At 42.5% G+C, this 26,206-nt stretch overlaps 1 protein-coding gene across 6 annotated transcripts in view; it reads right to left on the bottom strand.

Moving 5' to 3' along the window:
- Positions 1-26,206, bottom strand: part of DCAF6 (DDB1 and CUL4 associated factor 6) — a 178,133-nt gene that overhangs the window by 50,682 nt on the left and 101,245 nt on the right. For all 6 annotated transcript variants that reach the window (XM_082244794.1, XM_082244798.1, XM_082244799.1 and 3 more), the window contains one exon: positions 6,707-6,818. In XM_082244794.1, coding sequence (XP_082100920.1) covers positions 6,707-6,818 — 112 coding nt within the window. The remainder of the gene's footprint in view (positions 1-6,706; positions 6,819-26,206) is intronic.

The raw sequence follows: 26,206 nt of genomic DNA, 5'->3' as shown, positions 1-26,206 counted from the left end.
CCGACCATATGACCTTGCGAACCCCTTTATCCGGGATTCTGGAAAGCCCTGGATCCGGAAACCGGTGAAGATGTCCCCCCACCCTAGAGATGGGTGGGGCCCATTCTGTCAATCCAACGGGATAACAGTGGCTTTATTTAGTCTGGAAATCGGTGAGTCCACTATTGGTGGTACCGTCCATCTTTGTAATGAGGGATTCCTCAAAATGATAGCGCCTAGTAATGCGTTTGGAAATAGCAGGGGCTCGTTTACGGACGACCCCATTTGGGCAAGGGAACCCCTTCACCATTTTGGTAGGCTTGCTAGTACCAAAAAAGGAATATGAGTCTCAGCTACCTTTGCCGGTCTGTCTGAGGAGACCGTACCTGAGACAAAAACCCCAGAACAGGGACTGCAATGACCAGCTCAGAATCCGTATCTGAAGTATCAGATGACCTAGGGGTAGGCGGGGGTCGCTTCTTGACCCCCGTTCCTGACAGGCTACCTCCACCCGGGATACCAAAGACTCCAAAACTGCTGATAATGCATCATCACAAGTGGGGTACTGGAGGGTCCTTGTGGCCACCACGAGGGGATCAGGTGGGGATACATGTGTGGCAGGGTTCATGTAACAAGACACTTGCCAGCACACACAAAAAAAATGAATTGCAAGAAAAAAACATTTTTTTTTTTTTCTTAGTCCCCCAGTGCAATAGCGCCCCTCAGTCTACCTGCTTGGACCCCTCAGAAAGAGAGAAAGAGACCCCAAGGCTCACCTGATGCACAGAAGTTTATTATCAACTTGCTTCCAGCACTGTTTGTTACAGACAGGAAGTCTTTGGCTTGCTTTCCCGGGCCCAGGAGGTGGCTCCGCCCCTTTACACGCCTTCCGGCGCCTCCCAATTGCTCCACGAGGTGTTTGGTCACCTCAAACATGGCCGCCCCCATGCTGGAGCCTCGAGGCTACGCCAATATGGCGGCCTCGTGCGATCTGCAGGAAAATGGCGGCGGCCTGTGTAGGATAGCGGCGGCTAGCAGCGGCCTGCGGGATGTATGCATTCAGCCTGTGCGGCCTGCGGGAGTGCCTCGGCCTGCGGGAGGTGTCCTCGGCCTGCGGGAGGCTGTGCGGCCCGTGGAAGTGACCGGCTACTGGAGGAATGGCAATCTGTGACTGCAGTAACTCAGGCATAGGCATCGGCCTGTGTACACACTATGACAGGTAGGATACCCTTACCTAAACAGTAATTCCTCTTAGTACTGCCACTGACTTCAGTCACCCTTACAGTCATATAGTAACTTTAGATAGTCAGCTCCCAAACCAAGCCTCCTGGTTTCTATTCACAAAAACCACACTCAAATTGGGGGATCTGTGACCTGTTATAGGATAGAGGGGGAGACCCAGGAACTGAGTGTCCGACCAATTCCAGAGAGGGGCCCGCGTCCACCACAAACCCGACGGGGGAGAGGGGGAACATTCTACTCACCATACCGGAACCAGGCGGGCGCCAACTCCTGACAGAACCCCTTTCCACCGGGGTGGGGGGACTGTCGACCAATACGGACGCCGTGACTCTGTTGGTCATCGGCGTCCAGGCGAGACGTTTAACTCGAAGGGTCAGTCCCCGTCCAGTGGGACTATGTCACGGCCGACCCAGCGCGGAGCTATGGCCTGCACGCGCTCGTAGGCTGAACTGGGGTGACCACTGGATCTCAACATCCAGCCTGTCGCCCAGTTCCAGCGTGCTTGCTTGAAGATCTCACAGGAACTCTGGAGAAAAAAAGCTGTCTAAAAAAGTCTTTCTAAAAAAAAAACCTGCCAGGACCGAAGATCCTAGCAAGGCATCTAGGTCCTTACTCCTAACTAGACAGAAAAAAAAAAAACTGATTTGCTGTAGCAGGAAGTGAGAGGATATATATTCTCTGGGACTGCCCCTAGGGTGTGGCCAGAACGTTTTCTTTCCTGTCTAGTCCTACTCCTGTAGAGGGCAGTATAACCCGAGTTGATATTAATCAAGGAGGACTACGTCTGTCAATGAGCGGGAGAGAAATATATTTACCTAGAAAAACGGTGATGTGTTCAATATTTATTTTACCCGCTGTAATTCGGGATTACATATACTGATGTACTAAAATCCAGATGTAAAGAAAAAACTTAAGAGTAAAATATGCAGGTGAAACCTAAGAGTTAAACTAAAAGGTAGTTTCCAAAGGAATTTTGAAAGAACAAAAAAAAAAACCTACAAATAAAAGTAAGTATGGTTTAACTCCTTCCCACCAGGCCAATAGCAAAATAGACCCAAATCATCACTGATTGTGGAAACTTCAAACTGGACCTCATGCAACTTGGATTCTGTGCCTTTCCACTTTTCCTTTCAGACTCTGGAACCTTGATTTCCAAATGAAATGCAACATTTTCTACAGTCCATAATGACTTGGTAAGCCATGTCATCTGCTGGTGTTGGTCCAATGTGTTTTATCAAGTCCAAAGTCAGCGCAGCTCTCTACCAGGGAATTCTAGAGCATTCATGCTTCCCTCTGCTGACCAGCTTTATGGAGATGCTGATTTAATTTTCCAGCAGGACTTGGCACCTGCCCCCACTGCCAAAAGTACCAATACTTGTACCAATGGTTTCATGATCATAGGATCACTGTGCTTGATTGGCCAGCAAACTTACCAGACCTAAACCCCATAGAGAATCTGTGGGGTATTGTCAAAATGAAGATTAAAGACACCAGACCCAACAATGCAGACAAGCTGAAGGCCGCTATCAAAGCAACCTGGGCTTCCATAACACCTCAGCAGTGCCACAGGCTGATCACCTCCATGCCATGCTGCATTGATTCATGAAAAAGGAGTCCTGACCAAGTATTGAGTGCATACTATATTGTACGTGGACATACTTTTCAGTAAGCCAACCTTTCTGTATTAAAAATCCTATTTTTATTGGTCTTCTGTAATATTCTAATTTTCTGAGTTGCTGAATTTGGGGTTTTCACTAGCTGTAAGCCATAATCATCACTATTAAAAGAAAGAAATGCTTGAAATAGATCACTCTGTGTAGTGAATCTATATAATATAGGATTTTCACTTTCGGATTTGAATTACTGAAAGAAATTAAAGCGGAGTTCCGGGCACAGAAGTCAATTTTCAATAAGCATACCCCCGGGACAGTCAGGGCTAGCACATTCCACAATGGCTAGCCTCGGATCTGTCCCGGTTCGCACTTACCTTTTAGACGAAATACTTACTTATAAAATTTCTTCCACAGCGTTTCCATCTCTCTTGTGGGCAGCTGAAGCCGGCGCGGTCCTCTTCTGTGTCTTCTTCCGCGTCTTCTTGTCCCAGAATGCGCCTGCACCGGCCCCTCTCGTCACTTCCGGTGCGGCGCCGCATTCCTCCACAGCTTCTGGGCATGCCCAGAAGCTGTTTAGCAGGGGACTGCGGCGTCGCCCGGAAATGACGAGCGGGGCCGGTGCCGTCGCATTGATTCCTGGGAGCTATGACGTTCAGCTCCCAGGAATCATAGCGAGACAGGAAGTGACAGGGTGAGCCGCGGCTCCGAGGGAGGAAGTAGTCTGAGGTGAGTATTTACGATCTTCAATTAAAAGGTGAGTGAAAAAAAAAAAAAAAAATAACGATCCAATTCCTTTTCAGGTCAGGTCTACCTAGCGGAGGGGCACAAAAAAAAATATATAGTTTTTGTGCCCGGAACTCCGCTTTAACTTTTTGATGATACTCTAATTTTTTGAGATGCACCTGTATACATTTAATTTTAATTTAGCTGTATTTTTCTTGCCATTACCATAACTTACCACCAAACAACCCAAAATAAATTCTCTGGCAAATGTGGATCACTGTGACCCAGAAGAGAAGTATGACATAAAAAAAAAAAAAAAAAAAAAAAAAAAACTGGACACTTCTCTTTTTAATCACTTTAAAGCGGAGTTCCAGGCCTCAAAAAGGACTTTGGCCCAGAAGCCCAGAAGCTGTGCAGGGATGACGCGCCTGCTCCGGAAGGGACGAGCAGGCCGGTGCAGGCCATTCTGGTACACCGAAGAGGACACCGAAGAGGACGCCCTGGCTTCAGCTGCCCACACCTGAGATGGCAGCGCTGGACAAGACATTTTCAAGGTAAGTACTTCTTCTAAAAAGGTAAGTGCGACCTGGGACAGTTCAGAGGCTATCCATTAGAAGATGTACTAGCCCTGACTCTCCTGGGGGTATTTTTATTGAAAAAACGTTTCCGAGGCCGGAACTCCTCGCTTTAAGACCAGGCCACTTTTTTCAACTTGGCACTGCGTGATTTTAACCGACTATTGTGTGGTCGTGCAATGCTGTACTCCTTTTTTTTCCCTTTTTCCCCCCAAATAGAGCTTTCTTTTGGTGCTATTTGATCACCTGTGCGATTTTTATTTTTTGCGCTATAAACAAAAAAAGAGCAACAATTCTGAAAAAAAAAAAAAATAATATTGTTCACATTCTGCTATACAACATTCCCAAAAAAAAAATAAAATAAATGTTTTAACAATTTTAGACCAATTTGTTTTCTGCTACACATTTTTGGTAAAAAAAAAAAAATCGAAATAAGTGTATTTTGATTGGTTTGCGCAAAAGTTATTGCGTCTACTAACTACGGGAAAGATTTATGCCATTTTTCTTTATTTAATTTTTTTTACTAGTAATGGCGGCGATCTGCGATTTTTTGCAGGACTGCGACATTGCAGTGGACAGATCGGACCCCTGACTGACATTTTTGACACTTTTGGGGGGACCAGTGACATTACTACAGTAATCAGTGCTAAAAATATGCACTGTTACTGTAATAATGACACTGGCAGGGAAAGGGTTAACATTGTGGGTGATCAAGGGGTTAAATGTGAGCCTAGGGGAGGGATTCTAACTGTGGGGGCGTGGTTTTTGAAATGACCATAGATACCTGTGTTCCTATATAGAAGGATCACATGGGCTCTATGATCATTTCAGGGAGAAGAACGGTCAGCTGTGTTTACAACAGCTGACCATTCTCTCTCAGCGGGGAACGATCGCTGGTGTCAGGAGGTAATCGGAGCCGCCTGCCCGCTGTATCGGTTTCCCTGCTGACGAGCGGGGGCGGGAGCGCGCCGCTGGCGGTGCGCGCTCGCCCCCTAGCCTCCTACTCGCGACCGACATACAGTTACGGTGGTTCGCGCAGGAGCAGCTGCCTGCCGCAGTACATCTGCGCGGGCGGTCGTAAAGAGGTTAATGCCTCTATGAGGCTAGCACAGTTAAAAGTGAAGGGCTTCATGAATATGAGAAAAAAGCTTTACAGGTTATAGTGGCAAACTAAAGTTGTGGCCAGAGATGGAAGAGAATTGTATCAGCTTCAATCAGAATTTAAATAAGAACTGCAAAAATATTCAGTTCGCTCTATACTTTTGTGCCCCGCTGTCGGCTGATGTTACTCAGCTGGTCCAGGCTCCGGAAAGATTCTGACTTTACAGATGGAATCCACCCAGATGCCTGACCGGCAGCTGGCTCAGCCTTTCATTTAGCCACTGGGAGACTGAGTCAGCTTCTCCCACCCTCCAGTGAGCGTTGGGGGGGGGGGGCAGATCAGAGAGCTGGTGACTGACAGTCATCAGCTCTCTGTAGGCCAAAGCCTGGGAACTGAGCGATCAGTAATCTTTGATCACTTAGTTCTTGGTCTTAGAGGCAGTGGGAGACAGCTTCAGCTGGGATCGTTGTTGCAGCCATGTAGGGGAATAGGACTGTTTATAAAAGCCATACTTCTCTTTTAATTAGGTATGTGTCAGATGTAGACATTAGAGACTGGGTATACCGGAGGTGTTGTACCACTGATCTAGAGAACTGAAACTGGAGATGGCTCTACAGCTAACCAACATGGCACATAAGGTCAGAAAAGTGCCGATAGAGTCAAGTGTCTAAGGTCACATTCCAGTATATTGTCACCCTGTCTATAGGCTTGCTCACAAAGTGAATCTTCAGAGATTGGTTCACACCAGAGGCTGTAATACGACTCTGGAACAATAAAGTGCTGTACAGCGCACAAAGCAGTGCACTAGGTGTCTGGGGAGCACCAAAAGCAGATCCCAGTAACTGAGGGACTGAAGTATTACAAATCTAGATCGCTTTTTCCACAGTGTAGCTAATGAGAAAGAGTCCTGCCTCCTACGACACTAGCAAAAAATTTGACCATTAGGGGTGGGGTTAAATTGACTGGGCATTTAACATTTTTAGTGTTTACCAATGTCCGCCTCCTGAAGGCAAGCTGTATATAACCAACACGTCTGATTTGTCCATCAATAGGCTACAAAGAAAGTAACTTTGCAGGAAAACGAAATCTGGTTGAAGACATTTCCTGTCCATTATATCCAGCAGCACTTTACACATTACACAGATCTGTTCACATCAGCCTCTGGTCATACTCTACAATGTTAATAACACATTTATACAATCAGACTGTATAACTCAGATTCTCCAGTGTGCTGAGTTGAAACCAATTAGCCTACCAGTATGTTTTTGTATTGTAGGAGGGTTACAAAAATGAAACGCATACAAAAGAATTGAAGAGCATCATAATGGAGATACTATTCCTGGTTCGTGCAGAGCTCAGGACCCCAAGGGTGCAACATTTTAGCACTAGCCTGCTGCTCTGAAATAAATCTTTGTGCAATTTTAAAATTACTGTCATACATACTGATAAGCAATGCTATGGAATCCACTTACCATTCATCTGTGAAATCCAGTCTTATAGTACTTGTGGTAGTTCCTTCTGTACTGTAATGCAACTGCAGCACTGGTTCACTTGTCTCACTTTCTGGTCTTCGTTTACCACTCTCTGCAAGGTAGAAAAATTAGTCTTCGATTAACCTGAAAATCAGCACTTATATCACTTTTTCATATTTAAAGGCTTAAAATATATTCTTAATGCACTTCCAGCTACCTCAAAAGCAGAACACAAGCTCCAGACCTTCCCTCTCAGGTTGTAAGGGGCGGATTGTCTAAGAGCATTGCTTTTTTTGAATTTCTGCGAACCTTGTAGAACAAAGAGGCTTAGAATATAATAGAATTTTTGTAAGAACTTACCAGTCCTCTGACAGACGCAGCTCTGGAAGGTTTCTTCGCTAATGGGTTATGTGCGCCCTCTTCAGGAGTACCTAGGGAGCGAAAGCTTTCATTAGGCATGCCTTTAGGGGCCTTCCTATCCACATGACCCAAGACACACCTTCTCATAGAATCAGTTTCGTAGCAAAGCAGTGAATGAGAACACAACCAATCCCAAACATAGAGGGGCAGGAGCTGCGTCTGTCAGAGGACTCAAAAGAATTTTACGGTAAGTTCATACAAAAATTCTATTTTCTCTTACGTCCTCTGACAGACGCAGCTCTGAAAGGTTTCTTCACTAATGGGATGTCCCATAGCAATATAGGCATGAGGGGTGGGAAGAACGCAACCAGCTGTTAATGTTTTAACAAGACTAAAAAACGTAGCCAACAGGGCAACAGAAGCTCAACCAACACCAACAGGAGCTTACCCCAAAACAAAAATTCACCCCTGAAAGAGACTCTTCAGCAAACAGCAACCTGCAAAACTTTGCAGGCAAAAGAAGCATCCGAGGATGCCAGCAAATCAATCTTGTAGAATTTTGTAAAAGTGTGTACAGACAACCAAGTCGCCGCTTTACACACCTGAACCACCGATGCCTGATGGTGAAAAGCCTAAGAGGCACTCAGCGCTCTAGTAGAATGCGCCCTCACAGGGAAAGGAGGAACCTGACCCTTTAGTGAATAGGCCTGAATAATAGTCTGTCTGATCCATTTTGATATGGTTGCAGCAAACACCGCCGAACCTTTACGAGATCCTTCTGGAAGAAGGACAAATAGAGAATCAGACATGCAAAAAGATTCCGTGGCCGACAGGTAAACCCTGATCACCCCAACAACATCCAGTGAATGCAAGGCAATTTCTTTGGGATGCTTGGGGTTCGCACATAGCGAAGGCAACATGATATCTTCATTGAGGTGGAAAGCTGACACCACCTTAGGTTGAAAAGATTGGTTAAGTCGTAGAACAACCTTATCCCTATGAACGATCAGGTGATAGCCACCAGAAAGGCAACTTTCTGAGACAACAAGGGCAGAGAAATCTCTCTGATATTTTCAAAAGGAGGCCGTTGAAGAAAGGACAAAACCAAGTTCAGATCCCACGGAGGTAACAGGGATCTCTTCTGTATAAAGGTGCAAATTAAGGAGTAAGTCGCCAAGGGACATTGGAAATAAATGGCTAAGGCCGACACCTGACCTTTGATCGTTCCCAAAGCCAAACGTTGCTCCACACCTTTCTGTAAGAAAGCCAAGACCCTCGCCACCGAAAAGGAATGAGGATGCAACCCTTGTGACTCACACCAGGCAATATACATCTTCCAGGTACAATGAGAATTTTTTCTGGAAGTCGACTTCCTAGCTCTCAACAAGGTAGGAATGACAGCTTCAGAGAGACTTCTGTCACTCAACACCTAACCTTCAACCGCCAGGCCGTTAAAGCCAGTGACCGTAAAGCAGGATGGAAGATCGGTCCTTGAGACAACAGATCTTCTCTCAGAGGCAGCCCCCATGGAGGCTCGACGGCCATCCTCACCATGTCTGCATACCAAGACCGGTAAGGCCAGTCTGGCGCTACCAGGATCACCTGCACTGTCTCCACTGCCAACTTGCGGAGGAACCGAGACAACAGCTGTAACGGAGGAAAGGCATAGATCAGCCGATAACGGCTCCAAGGCACCACCAGTGCGTCCGCCAGAGGCTCTCGAGCCCTGGCCACAAACCTCTTTACTTTTCTGTTTAGACGAGATGCAAACAGATCCCCATCGGGCACACAGGAGGCGAAAGACCTCCGGATGCAGGGACCATTCTCCCTGATCCAGAGTCTGACTACTCAGGTAATCCACCTGCCAGTTCTCCACCCCTGGGATGTGAACTGGGGAAATAGCCGGAACGTGCGCCTCGACCCAGATCAGAATCTTAGCCACTTCCTTGGCCACCCAAGCACTCTTGGTGCCCCCTTGGTGATTGATGTAATCCACTTATGTAGCATTGTCGAGGCACCCAATGGAGCAGGCAGAGCTTTATCACCCTGAGCTCCAGGACATTGATCGGTAGAGACAACTCCACCGTCGACCACGTTCCTTGGACGCAAAGAGTGTCCAGTACTTCGCCCCAGCCCGTCAGGCTGGCATCCGTGGCGATCACCGTCCACAACAGGGATGACCGGAGCCACCACGAGAGCTCTGACCTCGTGAGACAGCTTAGACAAATCATCCTGTCCAAGGATTGCGGATCTCTGTTCCACTTGGCAAGAATCTCGGCTTGCAGAGGTCTCTTATGAAATTGGGCAAAAGGGACTGCCTCGAAGGACGTCACCATCAGCCCAAAAGCCCTCATACAGGTCCGCAAGGAGGAAAGATCGTTGTCCTTCAGGATCCTGATCTCGCCCTGCAGGGTCTGGAGTTTTTCCTCCAGAAGAAAAACTTTCGCTTGAGCGGAGTCCAAAACCATGCCCAGATAACTCAGAAGTACTGACTGAGTCAGCGCAGACTTCTGGAAGTTGATGGTCCACCCGAATTCCTGAAGCGTCTGAACTGTGAATGCCAGATCGCTGGTCAGGTTGACACAAGAGCTCGCCCCTTAACAGGAGATCGTCCAGATAATGAGGACCGCAATCCCTTTCTATAGGGGACCCCCCCAGGACAAGATAACATTACACCCCTTCCCCCAGGCGTTAGTTGCTGCTATAGTGCCCCCAGCGAGTGCAGGGAGGGCAGGACCTGTCCTGACAAGCTAGAGGGATATTTTTCGTAAAACACAGCTCTTTTATCCCCAGGAGTGGGCAAACAGCTCCCCCACAGGCATGTATCACTCACCATACCATGGACCGTGGGGCTCTGCTCCTATACAGCTTCCCTCCCACCGTTGAGTGGGGGTGCTGCCAGCCAAGAGGGGTATGCTGCAACTCAGGGCATTCCAGGTTGATGCGTCCTGGCAAAAACATCAAATGGCAGGCTCGTCCCCATCCGTTGGGGCTCTGTCGTGGCAAGGCCTGGGCAGACCACAACCTGCTCACACTCGTTGGCTAGGCTGGAAGGATCTAGATTATCCAGTGCAAAACCTCAGCCCAACTGTCGCTTGTAGTTCACCAGGAGGATCCCCCTAACACTAGCTAGCGATAGTGAGTAAAGAAAAACAAACATTTCTCAAAGAAAATAAAAACTGAGACCGGAGTCCCAGCAGGAACCTAGGTCCTACTCCTAAGCTAGGCAGCAAGAAACTGATTCTATGAGCAGGTGTGTCTGGGGTCATGTGGATAGGACAGCCCCTAAAGGCGTGCCTAGCAAAAGCTTTCACTGCCTAGCTACTCCTGAAGAGGGCGCACATAACTCTTTAGTGAAGAACCTTCCAGAGCTGCATCTGTCAGAGGACGCAAGATTGATTTTTTCCTCCTCTTCTTTTGTCCTCCCAAAAGGGGTCTATTTAAATTTTTTTTCTCATTTTCCTGGTACCCCTCAGGCCACTTGTTTCTGTTCAATTATGTATTTTCCCACCACTCAAGCACGAAAGCTCAACCCTAAATTGCCTTCCAAATTTGTCCTGAAATATCAAGGGTCTAAACATTCCAGAAAAGTGATCTCATGTTTTGAGTGACCTGCAGAGGAAAAGAGTTCAGGTAGCATTTCTCCAAGAAGATTCATTGCAGAGCCAAACAAATTGAGCATATTACAATCTTCGATACCTTCATACCTATCACAGTACCTGCCCTGATTCTAAATGTAGGAGTGCCAGAATTATCCTTGCCCACAGCACTAGATAGTCCCTAAAGGATTGCTCAAGGCAGGTACCTGTTTGCGACAGGCTTTCTAGAGGGGCTGGAGGTAACCCTTGTGAATCTTTACATTACCAATACAGATCGGATTACTTTGACTGCTTTCCTGGAGGAGCTGGCCACTTTTGCTGAGGGCACTCTTATACTGAATGGGGATATGAATGCTGCACTTGGCCCTTAGCAGCACTCCATAGAGGTTCTTCCCAATGCTCAAACATTTTCTGGAGCAGAAGTGGGTAAACTCCTCCTACATGCTGAACAACTGCTCAATGGGTTTCATAGTTAAAAAGAAGGACTACGCCTTCTCAACGGAGCATCAGATTGATTCCTGCATCAATTATTTAACAATCAGATATTTTCTGTGTACACAAGACCTCTATCGACCATGCCCCCGTAGCGATGGAAAACGTATTTTCCTACATGATTTGATAATGAAAGGAAAATCCAGATGTCTGCACACCAAACTGAGATCCAAATGCCTTTATTCGCATAAAACCATGAAGAACATGAAGAGCACTACATGTACAAGCAAGGGAGGAATGGCTTACATGTTTCACACAAATTGTGCTTTATCAAAGCCCTAGCTTTGATCCAGATGGAACTGGAGAGAGATGCAGTGTTGGAAATTGGATTCAAAATCCCTACATGCTGGTATAGTTATCAGCAAAGTCCATGTGCTAGAGGTGCCTTACACAGGAAGGTACTTTTCTTCATGTGTGGACATGTCCGGTTCTGCAACCTTTTTTGGTCGCGGGTACGTAACCTGGTGTTTAAAAAAAAGGTACGGTTTTTCAGTCGGGAGATGAACAGGATTACCTGCTTCACTTCTCTCCTCTTTCACCCAAGAAGCTTTTGCTTCTGAATCAATTGCTCAATGCAGTGAAAGCCTGCATTCCTTTGTACTGGAAACAGACTACCCCTTCCCCGCAGAGCATTTGGCAAAGTAAAAATCAATAAAATCTATGAAATGGAGGACTTTATTGCCTCATCTAAACAGTTCCCCGCGACTAGGTTTTGCTGGATTGAACATACATTTTTTTCTCAAATAGTTCTGCAGATCTTGCCACCTGATCGTTTCTTTTCTAAGGGCTGACCGGAAACTGGATTTTTCTGGCAAAACTCATTTGAAATCTGTAGACATGACCAGTCTGTAGACATCAGTAATGTTACAAACAAACTGGGGTTTATGGGAACTGATCCATGCCAGACAAACCACTTACCTCCCACCATAAGCACATAAATTGTCTACTATTGCAGATAACTAGTCTCGCCCAGATCCCTATCTGTACTTAAAGATGGACCTATATTGTTGTTTGGGTAACAACTTTGTATGCCTTTTTCATATTCCATATGTTATCTTTATGGGCATTTATTTTTGCCTTACTCTGATTGGTGCAAAAAAATTAAATAAATTAGATAAAAAGAATTAAAAAATACAGTTTTTTAAAAAAAAAGCTGAAAACAAGAGGAAAAAAAAGGTATACAGGCCAATTTAACATAGGACTAAAAAATGCAGGACAGGTGATAGTTTTGGTACAAAAATACCTTAGTTAGGGAACATATAATATTTTAGCATCAGAGCTAATACTGCGAGAGATTTAAATAAAAAACAAAGCTAAATACAAAGTTATGATACATACATGTGAACTGTTTTAGCTAATAAAAGGTTTTGTAATTCTGTTCAGTTACTCTTTGACAGGTCTCGGTCTTAAAGTGACTGTAAACGACCACCTTGTAAAACAACTCATTCAGTTTAAAATTGAAACAAAAAGGTAAGACATTTGTCTATAAATATAAAAAGGGAGAAAAAAGGCATTTAAATTAATTGTATTTTTTTTTATAGGTGAACACATTCCCTCTGCTCCCTCTTTTCTCAGCTGCATAAGAGCTGGGGAGAAGAAGCAACGGTACACTGAGCTTCTCAGTGAATGACTGTGCAGGGGGAGCATGTCAGGACAAGTCTGATCATTAGAGGAGAGGAGGCCGAGTTCCCAGCACAGCTAAAGAACTGATCATGGGTGGGTTCTCCTCCTTAGCGTGGTCAGTTTTTAATAGGAAAGCAGAGGGACTGGCAGGAACACAATGGATTTTCCACAAAGGAAGCAATACAAAGAGAACAGGATACTTTCTCATACAAGTACATTATACAACAAGAACAGTTTAGGTATATGAAATGCTTGTGTGACAAACACTTTAATTTCACTGCAGATAAAGCGATGCAACTTTAGGAGGGTCTTGCCCCAGTCTGATTGGATGGCAAAAGAAGCAGTGGACTAGCGAGGTCATCCTTTTACTCTATCCTTCCAGCACCAAGCTCTCATTGTTAAAAAGAGCACTGAACAAAGCAATACAACCTGCTTGGCTTACAGTACTATATATTCCTGTTCCAATTTGAATTAGGAACTAAAAACTGAGGTTATGCCCCACAGGCACCAATCAGAATATAATTTTCAGATTCATACAATTTCCAGAACCTCTAACTGGTGGCACAGTAAATATGAATAGGTTTAGTTATTTTTCAAAAGCCGTTACTGAACATTTTTTTAGTCATAAAACATTATAGAAGGAACTTGAATTTAAAGGGTCTTGATCCACAGATGTTTTACCCCCTGCTAACACAGAACACATTTCCCTAGAACTGGGGTAGGCAACTTGGGCACTATAGCTGTGGTGAAATTACAATCCCCATCATGCCTCTGGGATGCATACCTGCGGTTGTCAAGTCTTACAATGACTCATGGGATTTGTAATTTAACCATAGTGGGAGCGCCCCCATTCTAGAATGTTTGTCCTATTTTGAATCCCATTTAAAGTTAAATTCAGCCTATTATTGGCAAGCTTATTTAACAAGGTAGACCAAAAGTAATATGGAATGCGCAATAAATGCATAGCAATGTATTAGTGCTCAGTTTTAGGAAGCCGGATCAGTGAAATGTTTTTTTACAGCTTGAACTTCATTAAAAACGTACAGTTTTAAAAGCTTGAGCTCAGTACATTTATTTACTGTTCATGAAAACTCTAATTATGGTGGTGCAAACCATTTATAAACTAGCCCTAGAGTAATTCAAAAATTAACCCAAAATGTCTGTCCTACAAAATAAACAAAAAAATTTCTACGATACAGCGCTAGTAGCACATCATGTCATGTGCAAATATGCAATAAAGTGCCAAAATAATCAATAAGGTGCTTAGTAAACTGCAAAAGTGCTAATCCATAAAGTGCTAGAGTCTTGGATATGTGAACCAAGTATACATTTAAATAAAAATGCAATGGTAACATGTGAGTATAAATACATCAAAAAATCATGTGCAGGGGTAGGGCTTGATTGCCCTAGCGCATGACGCAACACATATAGGGGGCGGAGACTCCTGATGTACGAGAAGCCCGCACAGCCGGCACAGCTTATGTGCAGGAATACGTGAGTGTATTTTATGCTATTTGTTTTAATAAACACAATTTATACAGAGAGCACTAGTGCCCTATGAGTATCTCAAGATTTGGTGGAGTGACCCTGTCTTTCCCTTAATCGAGCGTGTGTCCCAGTGGTGAAACACGGGTCAAATTATGAGGTGAGAGGCCATCTATTTATGGTGGTGTGATCACGAGCACTGGATACTCCGTTTGATTGAGCACTTTGTGGATAGTGAAGAAACTGCTATTCCAAACTTTGGACTCTTATACTGAATGTCATTGCACTCTATTATCGATTGCCTATTTATGAGCACATTACAATCGATTTTTGCACAGTTTATTCATTGCGTAGTTTGCACATGATTTTCTGATGTATTTATACTCACATGTTACTATTGCATTATTATTTAAATTTAGACTTGGTTCACATATCCAAGACTCTAGCACTTTATTGATTAGCACTTTTGCAGTTTACTAAGCACCTTATTGATTATTTTGGCACTTTATTGCATATTTGCACATGATGATGTGCTACTAGCGCTGTATCGTATAATTTTGTTTTTTATTTTGGTATGCACAGTGATATGCGCATTTTGATATAGTGGCTGCAATTATCTGTTTATCACTTGATGTTAGTCGCGCTGACACTTATAGTATTTTTTGTCCTACAAAATAGACTCAACACTTTTACATAGATTTGCAAATATAATACAGAACACCAAAAACTACTTAGGTCTTCTCTATAACAAATCCTGAAACATTACACAAAAGTTTTCTTTTTACCACTGAAAATTATGATCTTGAGTGAAAACCCTCCAATATCTATAACACATATTGGGGGAATTCAATAAAGTAATACCAACAGTTCTCTAACAGTATAGCCCTTTTAACATGACCTGCCCAAACTTATGAAAGCGGTGTGCCAGTTTTTCTACCATTGCGACACATACACCAGATTCAGGGAGTTCCTACTATCACCACTTTTAGAATCTATTGCTATGGCTGTGACCTATTCTAAAAAAATTACCAACAATTTGCAGACAAGCAAACTAATTGCAATTAAGACTAATAAACAGACTTAAGAAGTTAAGACTAAAAAAATAGTACAATTCTGAACACTTACTTTATCAGTGCAAAATATAATTCAACATCACAATTTAATGGAATGGACACCTGATGTATGTTATTGGAGCAGATTTTTTGAATATTAATTAGGTCCTATTATTTCAGACTTAAATGCTGGTAGCTTGAAAATAAGATCTTCACTAATTTCTGGAGCATCTAACATTCAGAAATGCATTCAAGCTAACTTGTACTGTGAAAATAAGGAGACTGCCAAATGATAGTTGCCTGAATGTCATGCTGGTTTTGGATACTTTCTGACTTCACACGGACTTAGAGACACTGACAGCAAGGCAGCTAGTATATTAGAAGGAATGCAGCACTGGTAGCCCCCTATTTAAGTACATGTAGAAGGCACCAGAATTGCTTTTGGACCCCCGCAGCTGACCAATCCCCATTAATGACTTACCATACCTTAAGAAATTCCAGCCAAATTGTAGACTTTTTTTAGGGTATCGTTTAGACGCAAGTAGCATTTCTAAAATGTTTCCTATAACTATTTTAGTTCAGGGACACTTTAACGTGCACACATCATGAATTTTCTACTGAAAGGAAGTCCATACCTTTCACAAAGTAGCCAGGTGCAATCAAAATACAGCAAATTAGATATTCTGCCTCAAAATGCAAAGTATGTATAAAAACCTAGACACTATATACTGGCATGATTCCTGCCTGAAGAAAAAGCTAAATATACAAGTTTAGCTCTAAACATGCTAAGGTCAGGAAAATACTGTTTACTGCATTCAGTGTTAGTTACATGCCACAAAGAAAAAACTACTTTAGACAGTGAAAATATCACATGCACAAATAACAGTCACAATGTCACATCTTCAACCACACTGATAATGCTAGAACTTAGCAGGTGGAGCAGGTAACATTTAATGAGAGAGAAGACTGTACACATTTGCAGACACAAATTGGGACATGGTTACGACGACGTGTAGGCAAAAATCAGCATAATCATCACAAACATTAAAAAAAAAAATGTGAATGTTTAATTTAATTTGATTAGACCCCCACCTATGTGTTCCAAAAAATATATTTGCCAAAAAAAGAATTTCCCATAAGGGTGGTTATGAGTATTGACCTGTCCACCTCCCCTCCTGCTGTGGCCAACCATGACAACAAACTTCAAAGAAGACTGCCACTCTGGGACTCTGGGGTGGTATCTTCCATCACCCTGATGCCGGCCCCGAGTTGGATGCCAGTGGGGTGGGAGGACTTCCCTAGATGTGCCCAATGGGCTTCCATGTCAACCATGAGCCTTCGTACCTTCCACCGTTGGGGTCCCCTGATAATCTGTCATGATCTCCAACGCAGTCCTATTTTTGCACCATTGCTCGATCTTGGATTTACTGTTTATGTTGTAAAATTGGACCACTGTTATTTTTTATTTTTCATTGATGCCTACTGTTGCCATATTGTGTGCCTTCTTGTTTTACTGTTTTCTTAAATAAAGAATTTGAAAAAAAAAAAAAAAGAAGACTGCCAATTCATAGCTGCTGCTTGTCTTGGCTGTGAGCACTTTCCTGAAATGCAGAGGGGGGATAAGTTGGCCTCTGCATTCCTCTTGCTGCTGGTTGTCTCAGGATAGTGCTCATAGCCAAAACAAGCTGCAGGTATGAATCAAGAGCCTTCTTTAAAGCGGTTCTTTGATTGGCCACAGCAGGAGGTGAGGGGGCAGGTCAAGAATTCATACTTGGGTTAGAAAGCACTTTAAAACATGGAACAGAGTACAACATTTACTTTGGCCCACAGGAGACAGAACTGTAAAATAAAAAAATCTAATGAGAGATCTTCTTTAAGGTCAAATTTTTATAGCACAGTGAATCTGGAAAGTATTCACAGCGCTTTACTTGTTCCACATTTTGTTATCTTACAGCCTTATTCCAAACCGGATTAAATTCATTATTTTCCTTAAAATTCTACAAACCATACCCCATAATGACAACCTGAAAGACATTTGTTTTAAATCTTTGCAAATTTATTAAAAATAAAAAACGAAAAAAACAAAATCACATGTACAGAAATATTCACAGCCTTTGCCATGACACTCAAATTTAAGCTCAGGTGCATCCTGTTTCCACTGATCTTCCTTGAGATGTTTCTACAACTTGGAGTCCACCTGTGGTCTATTCAGTTGACTGGACAGGATTTGGAAAAGCACACACCTGTCTGTATAAGGTCCCAAAGTTAAAAGTGCATGTCAGAGCACAAACCAAGCCATGAAGTCCAAGGAATTGTCTGTGGACCTCTGAGACAGGATTGTAATAGGCACAGATCTGGGGAAGGGTACTTTTGACCCAGTGGGGGGCTTAAGCATAATATGGCCATATGGTGTGACTTATTAAGAGGATGTGTTTTTAAGTGGTCTTCCAAGATTTGAAAGCAACTTTTTTTTTTGTGTATGTGTGCGCTATTCTCTATGGTTCAATTTGTATATTGGTCTTTAGAGCAGCCCCAACCTTAGAAATGTGTGCTTAGGGTGTGCCCCCCAATATCTTAAATGTTTAGTCCTGACCAGACTTCTGGGTGGAGCACCCCACTCTCCCACACCAGTACCTCATTATCATTGTCCACCTGTGAGTAGTTATAGGAGGGGTCCCTTTATATTGTTGTTTTAGCAGAGGAATCTGCAGCTAGAAAACTTTTCCCATGTAAGGAGTGAGTAGCACCCCACTCTCCCACACCAGTACCTCATTATCATTGTCCACCTGTGAGTAGTTATAGGAGGGGTCCCTTTATATTGTTGTTTTAGCAGAGGAATCTGCAGCTAGAAAACTTTTCCCATGTAAGGAGTGAGTATGCCCCATGGTTCTGAGAAGTGGGACTTATCTTTTTTATGAATAGTGTAGGACCCACTGAAAATGGGGTACTTTGACGCAGTGGTGGGCTTAAGCACAATATGGCAATATGGTGTGACTAAATCCCCATATTTGCTAATTAAGAGCAGGTGTTTTTAAGTAGCCTTGCAAGATTTGAAAGCAACTTTTTTTGTGTATGTGTGCGCTATTTTCTATGGTTCAATGGGTACAGAAAAAATTCTGCAGCATTGAAGTCCCGATAAGTACAGTGGCTTCAATCATCCATAAATGGAAGCAGTTTGGAACCACCAGGACTCCTTCCTAGAGCGGGCCGCCTGGCCAAACTGAGCGATCGGGGAAGGAGGGCCTTAGTCAAAGAGGTGATTAAGAATGCTATGGTCACTCTGACAGAGGTCCAACATTTCTCTGTGGAGAGAGGAGAACCTTCCAGAAGAACAACCAGCTCTGCAGCACTCTACCAATCAGGCCTGTATGGTAGCGTGGCCAGACAAAAGCCACTCCTCAGTAAAAGGCACATGATAGCCCGACTGTAATTTTCCAAAAGGCACCTGAAGGACTCTCAGACCATGAGAAACAAAATTCTCTGGCCTCATTAAACAGATTGAACTCTTTGGCCTGAATGGCAAGCAAGCGTCATGTTTGGAGGAAACCAGGCACCACTCATCACTGGCCAATACCATCCCTACAGTGAAGCACGGTGTTGGCAGCATCGTGCTCTGGAGAGGTTTTTCAGTGGCAGGAACTGGAAGACTAGTCAGGATCAAGGAAAGATGAATGCAGCAATGTACAGAGACATCCCTGATGAAAACCTGCTCCCGAGTGCTCTGGACCTCAGATTGGGGTGAAGGTTTATCTTCCAACAGGACAACGATCCTAATCACACAGCTAAGATAACAAAGGAGTGGCTATGGGATAATTGAGTGTCCTTAAGTGGCCCAGCCAGAGCCCAGACTTGAATCCGATTGAACATCTCTGGAGAGATCTGAAAATGGCTGTGCACCAAAGCTCCCCAATCCAACCTTATGGAGCTTGAGGGGTCCGGCAAACAAGAATGGGAGAAACTGCCCAAAAATAGGTGTGCCAAGCTTGCAGCATCATACTCAAAAAGACTTGAGGCTGTAATTGGAGCCAAAAGGATCTTCAACAAAGTATTGAGCAAAGGCTGTGAATACTCATGTACATGTGATTTTTTTTTTTTCATGTTTTTTATTTTTAATGAATTTGCAAAGATTTTAAACAAACTTATTTCACGATGTCATTATGGGGTATTGTTGGTAGAATTTTGAGGAAAATAATGAATTTAATCCATTTTGAAATAAGGCTGTACCATAACATAAAATGTGGAAAAACTAAAGGGCCGTGAATACTTTCCGGATGCACTGTACATTTCAGGATTTATCCTGAGGTTTGAAAATTTTTGTTTATTCCGGTTTCTGAGACCTCCACTGACATATTCAAGTATCACCCATTCTAAACAAAAGCAATCCTAAAGATTACCCATACACTATCGCAGAGGCGCTCCTGGCCCCTCCCCCTTACTGAGTGCCCCCACAACAAGCTGCTTTACTCTCTCACATCAGCCAATGTGGAGGGAGAGGCCAGGGAGAATGCTCCCGTACGCTTTGCTGAATTGTGATCAGGTTTTGGTAAGTATTGGGAGGGCTGAGGGGGGAGCTGCATACTGAAGGTTTTTTACCTTCATGCAAGCCTTCACAACCTCTTAACTCTATATTCTAGATACCAAATATGTTATAGAGAGTTAAAAAAACCAAGACTGGATCCTACACTTCTGGAGTGTTTAGAGAGCCCTGTAAACTAAAATCCATCAAGATAATTATTCCTTTTGTCAGCATCTAGAGGACTTCATGTTTTGTAGCGCATAGAAGATTTTAGCTGCTCTCTCATTTTCTACATATCCCAAACTGATACAAGCTATATGGTTCCAACAAACATTATTGGCAAGATGTTGCCATTTGTGTTTCAAATAGAAAGATTTCTCTTCATTAGCCCATGCTGGTTGCACTCTTCGGGTGTGATAGGGTGTCGTCGGTACAGAAAACAAGGGGAATCTTCTAACAGAGTGTAACGGCCCTTCCCCCATCCTATTTGGAATGGAAGAGTTCTGTTTGGACTTGGTCTTAAAAAAAAAAAAAAAAAAATAGTTGTTCAACCTGTATACAACTCAACAGGTTTTTCCATTACACACGTCAATATGAAAGATGTGTGCCATTTCTACATTGGCAAAATCAAATGTGATATAGGATCAGTGAAGTACTTAAAACACTGCAAGGATTCAAAAGCTTATTGAAACATATGATCATTTGCCCCATATACTGCTACTAAACAGAATAGACCCAGTTATAGTAGACTTAAAGGATTCCTGAATAGAAGCAGGGCAAAGGTTATCTTTATCAAACTTTTACAAAATTATAGGATAACTGATGGTGCAATACAATTACCAGACTTCATTTTTGGAAAGGAGACAGCCTAATAAAGCGATTTCACTCTTAAAACATTAACAAAAATTGCCATGTAGGGAAGCTTCTTGGGGCTCTATCTACTCATGGATATATAACAAAGTAACATACTTAGGCCATGTGGCTGACAATATTGCTAGTCATTTTTACTGGGATTCTAATGCAGCAAGAACAGTGTTGGTTTTGGACCTCAGGTCAAGAACTTCCAAGGTCATTATACTTTACTACTCCCAAATGACCACCAATTTCAACCTGAATTTTTTCATGACTTTGAAATATCTGTTGTGCTGAGGGGACCTGGATAAGAAAGTACCGTATGTCCTACAATGGGTATACATAACTTAGAGTAACATGGTGTTGACTAAAGCATGTAAGGAGGACAAGAAGTGATCATTAGGAGGTCAATGGAAGTTTGTATTGCTTATCACATTTAAGGTCATTACTTTTTCTTTTTTTTTTTCTTTTTTACTAGCAGCAGTGTCCTTGGTGGAGAGATGAACACTCACCTCATGTCCTTACACTCATCAGGTAGTCACAAGTTGAGGTTAGTAGGTATTAAGACATCCATCATTGAATATTGATAGACTTTAACCTCCCGCTCAATCCAAAATAAAATATTTTGGCTGGAGTTGAACTTGTATAAAAAAAAAAAAAAAAAGAAAGAAGTGCTCTTTGAGTAATAAATGCCTAACTTTAATAATATGAGGGCCACTTCACATCACAAGTTCTGTGTTCTAGATGAGTTTCTGCATGCCTGTTTTTAATGCATTCCAGTGCATTTTTTCCCCTTTTTTCTTCATCTTAACTGAGGACAATTGAAAACGTGCGTTTATGTGTTTTGCACGTTCCAGATGCATTCCATACAGAAAAATGCAACATGTTCTTTTTTTATTCACTGCACTGGAACGCAGTCCACCGGTTAATTGGAATCCATGTTAAACACTGTCCATGCGTGTTTAATGCAGAATAAAAACACACTGGACTGCATCTGGTTTGAACAAGCCCTTAAACAATATTGGATTTGATACAACTAAACAAATTAGAAGAAAAACTAAAACAGATACAGAATTAAGGCATAGGCTTTTTGCATATTCAGGTCAAGGCTACTGGATCACTAATTATCACATGACATTCCACAGCATAATACCAACTAAACGTGTTTGTGCATTATGTACAGATACTTGCCATGCATGCTCCTGCATGTTATGTTCTTTTTTTTTTCAAATATCATTTTATTAAGGTTTCAAAGAGGAAACATGCATAAAAAAACGTCATCTTACATTTCCCAAAATGTGTTACACTACAATGCAAATTCTTGATCTTCAAAAATGTAAGTATTAACCAGTACATTATTTAACTGATTTAAAAAAGTAGTCGAGACAGCAAGGAATACTGGAATCTCTACATCTCTCCCCCATCTCTTCCTCTTTCATCTCCTCCCTCCCTTAACTATTGCATTCCTTTTTATTTCTCTCTCAACTCTGTCTTATAATATACTGTGTCTTTCTTCTTTTATCTCTAACTCTAAATTAGCTTCCTTTTCCTCTTTTCTTCCCTTCCTTTCCCTCTTCCCTCCCCCACCCCCCCTCCCCCTCCCTATTTATTTATACTACCACACATACTAAAAGAGGAAAAAATAAAATAAAATTTCAAAGGGAAATAAACCTCCCGGATCCGGCAATGCTAAGGACAAACAAAGGAGCGAAGCCTCCTAGGTTCACTAATACTAGGAGGTAGAGAAGATATAGCTTCTCCTTCTCAATTTAGTAACTGTTTCCCCTCTTCCGAGGTGATATAAAGGTTCCACGCACTCCAAATTAACTTATATTGTTCCTGCTTATGTTGTGAGGAAAGTACTAAATCTTCCATTTTATTTATGTATTCTAATTTCTGTGCCCACTCAGATACTGAGGGTACTTGTGTCTTCCTCCAGTACTGGGGGATACAAGCCCTTGCAGCATTTAACATATAGGGTAGTATAGATCTTTCGTATTTCCTAATCGGTATCTCTGAGATGTGCAGTAGACAAAGGGCTGGATCTCCCTCAATCCTACTACTATTAGTTACTTTTTGAATTATACTACCAACTTCCAACCAAAATCTCTTTATATCAGGGCAAGTCCAGAAAATATGGTAGAGTGTGCACTCTTCTCCTCTACATCTCCAGCACCTGTATGATTCCTGTGGCTGCGTGGTATGTTCATACAAACTGTGCTAGACAACAGTTTTGTGCTCATACCATCATACCAGTCTATGCCAAATACATTCCTAGCAAAATAAACCAGCAATATAGCCACAGATTACTGTGGTAGCTTGTTTTAGAATTTCCCACTTGTGTGAATACACCCCAGTCTTCTCTGCACTGAATGAACCTGGAAGCAACGTGTATTATGTGTATTGCATCACTTTTCAGTTTAAAGCGGTCATTGTTTAGCTGCAGTGGAGGATCTAATAGATCTCTTATATCTCCATGTAGAGAACCTGTCACCTGCCCATGCTATCACTTAGGGCATTTGTTAGGATTTTTTTTTAAAAAGGGCCATAGTTTATGGGCAATTTTAGGTACAGTAGTTTTTTCAGAATTTCAAGGCACACACAATTTTGAGACTTGCCATGTTTGGTATAGATTTACTCAAAGCAACTCCCATCTTTTTATCCAACCAAAAATGGATATTATATTGTGTTTGTGTACACTAAAAGTAATTTTAGTGCATTTTTCCTGAAAATATCAAATACCGAGATTTTCCTCGAAAAGAGTAAAATTGCTCAACATGCCATATGAGGGAGTGTAAATAAAAATTAAAGGCTCATGGTGTAGTATAAAAATAAAAATGTAATAAAACATTTCTACAACACTGACAAGCCAGTACACAGTGTAAATGGATAAAAAAAATATGATAAAAGAAAGGACTCGCATCAAAAGCCACCACTACACGAACGGAGTGATGGCTGGACCTTAGGTGTTGAAGTAATAGCTCTATGGCCGTTTCACGTCAAACGCGTCATCAGGTGCTTTTTGACACTCGTAGAGCTATTACTTCAACGCCTAAGGTCCAGCCATCACTCCGTTCGTGTAGTGGTGGCTTTTGATGCGAGTCCTTTCTTTTATCATTGTTTATCCATTTACACTGTACTGGCTTGTCAGTGTTGTAGAAATGTTTTATTAACATTTTTATTTTCGTACTACACTATGAGCCTTTTCTTTTTATTTAAACTCCCTCATACGGCAGGTTGAGCAATCTACTCTATTGGAGGAAAATCTCAGTATTTGATATCATTGGATCTCCAGGCTTCACAAGATCATGAGTTCCATGGATACATACGGTACCTTATTGCTGTCCAATAACTTAAGACAGCAATGGGCTCTGGTGAGTTTGAAATTTACCTATACGGTGGAGGATACATCTGCACGTGTGACCATAACGGCTTATTACTGCACTGGGACAATTTACACTAGCACCAGAATGAATTTGTTTTTGAACTTTTTTTCAGTTGTTTAAATTTATATCCCAATTTTGGGGTACTATTATATATTTTGTGCACTTTAATATCTTTTTGAGCGCTGCAATTTTTTGTATTGTGATTCTTTAGTGTATGTATATTTTGCACTTTTTTTGCTAGCAGCTATTGGTGGTTTTAGATTTAAAGCGCTGATTCATTTTTCTATCATTCCTGAAAATATGTAAACAAAGGGAAAACCTTGCGCTTATGGAAAATGAAAGTGCAAATTTGGTGACAAGTAAATCAATTAATAAATAAATGTGTGGAGCTACCGCTAACAAATAAGGTGTAGGTGCCTTTAAAATCGAGAGTGGGTGTGAGTCAGTGTTTTCTTAGCAGCCCACGCTCGATTCCTGAAAATATGCATTTGATAAACACTTGTGCGAATATCGTGCAAGATTAAAAGAAAATTCAACTACTGCCATTTTATAATACAGGGCCTCTGGTTTCAGAAAATACAGTTTGACAATAGAAAAGTGAATCTTTTTAATCCGCCAAACTAGTTAAAGTTAATCCTTTTACCAGTTAACTTGTTAAAACAATCTTTTAGATAGAGATTTGAATTTTGTGCTACTGCATGAAGTTCTAGGTTTCTGATACACAAAGATTGGGAAAAGGGCTTTTTTTTTCTGGCAGAACTGGCTGGTACAGTGTTCAGGCAACTGCGCCAAATGACACAGTGAGGGAGCAGAACTTTTTTTTTTTAGAGTTGGTTTCAGGCTGGCACTGGCCGTGGAGTGAGCTGGTGGCAGCATAAGCAGACAGCTCCTATAGTGCCGGATACAGTCCTGAGAAAATGGTTGACGAGTAATATCAGCTGTACTCTGCGTCTCCCTGTAGCAGACCAGATCCTCTTTTTTTTTTAGCACCAGTCACAGCTGTGAGGAACAGATGCACTGTGGTGTCAAAGTCTGTCTTGAGACTCCTCACTGCTCACTGTCTGGAACCAAGTACATTGTTTTTGGTGATTAACTTGTCAGTTTTGCTGGATTGGAGCTACCTATTTTTGCTGCCTGAATATGGGGGGCTCATGAACATGGGTACTTAAAGCTGTACAGTAGGGATGAGCTCATGTGTGTTCGGATACAAGTCCAAATCTGCTTGAGGTATCCTGCCAGGAAGCGGTCAGTCAACAGCCAATCATAAGGGGCAGAGGCATTCCCCACAGCCACATGTTTACAAGGGGTGTGGATGTGTGTGGTTTCAGGGCAGGGAATGTCTCTGCCACCTATAATTGGCAGTCTGCAGTGGCAGCTTCCTAGCAGGATAGCTCAGGTGGGTTTGAACTCATGTCTGAACATGCAGCTAATCTCTACTGTATAGTGTAAACACTGGGCTTGTTTTGGTCCCCGGGAGTCGCAGGTCTTGTGTATAGCTAGCTGCCAGTAGAAGTCAATAGCAAGTTGAAATAGACAGTGGCTGTATGTATATATTGACGCACATCCCCATGTTTACAGGGACGTATGTCCTGATCACCGGTTGCATTAGGGGCATATACCGTGTACGTATACGCTCCTATATGCAAGTACTACAGGTATGCTTGTAAATGGTAATACCCCCCTAAATTATACTCGGTTCCCTGTTTTTTAAAGGGGGCAACGCTAGGGGGTGTGTAGGGGTGGAGACAAGGGGAGATTCTATGGAATGGGCAGGGGGCAGAGATTAGCGAGACCTAGGGGAGGAGGGCGAGCTCCTGCACCTTCGCTCTGAGAAAAAAAAGCCCTGGGCGTAACTACAAAGAGTTTTGGTGGATCCATAAGTTAAAAGCAACTGATGCCCTGGAACTTAATGAGGCTGTGAGTTTCCAGCAAAACAGATTTTTCCACTGTGGCTGAGGCTTATTGATGCACATTTGATTGGGATTCCTGTACCAAATCTTTGTTTTTTGATTTCTAGGTCTATGTATTTTATTGTGAAGTTAAGGTTTTGATTTATTCTGTTTTGGGTCAATAATATATTTTGCATGTTTTCGTTTTGATATACATTTTGTTTGTGTCATTTAGGTTTCCCTGCT

Source organism: Pelophylax lessonae (assembly GCF_965119305.1).
Source record: "Pelophylax lessonae genome assembly, chromosome: 2".
In the NCBI taxonomy this organism is placed as follows: Eukaryota; Metazoa; Chordata; class Amphibia; order Anura; family Ranidae; genus Pelophylax; species Pelophylax lessonae.
This window is presented reverse-complemented; position numbering and strand designations above follow the sequence as displayed.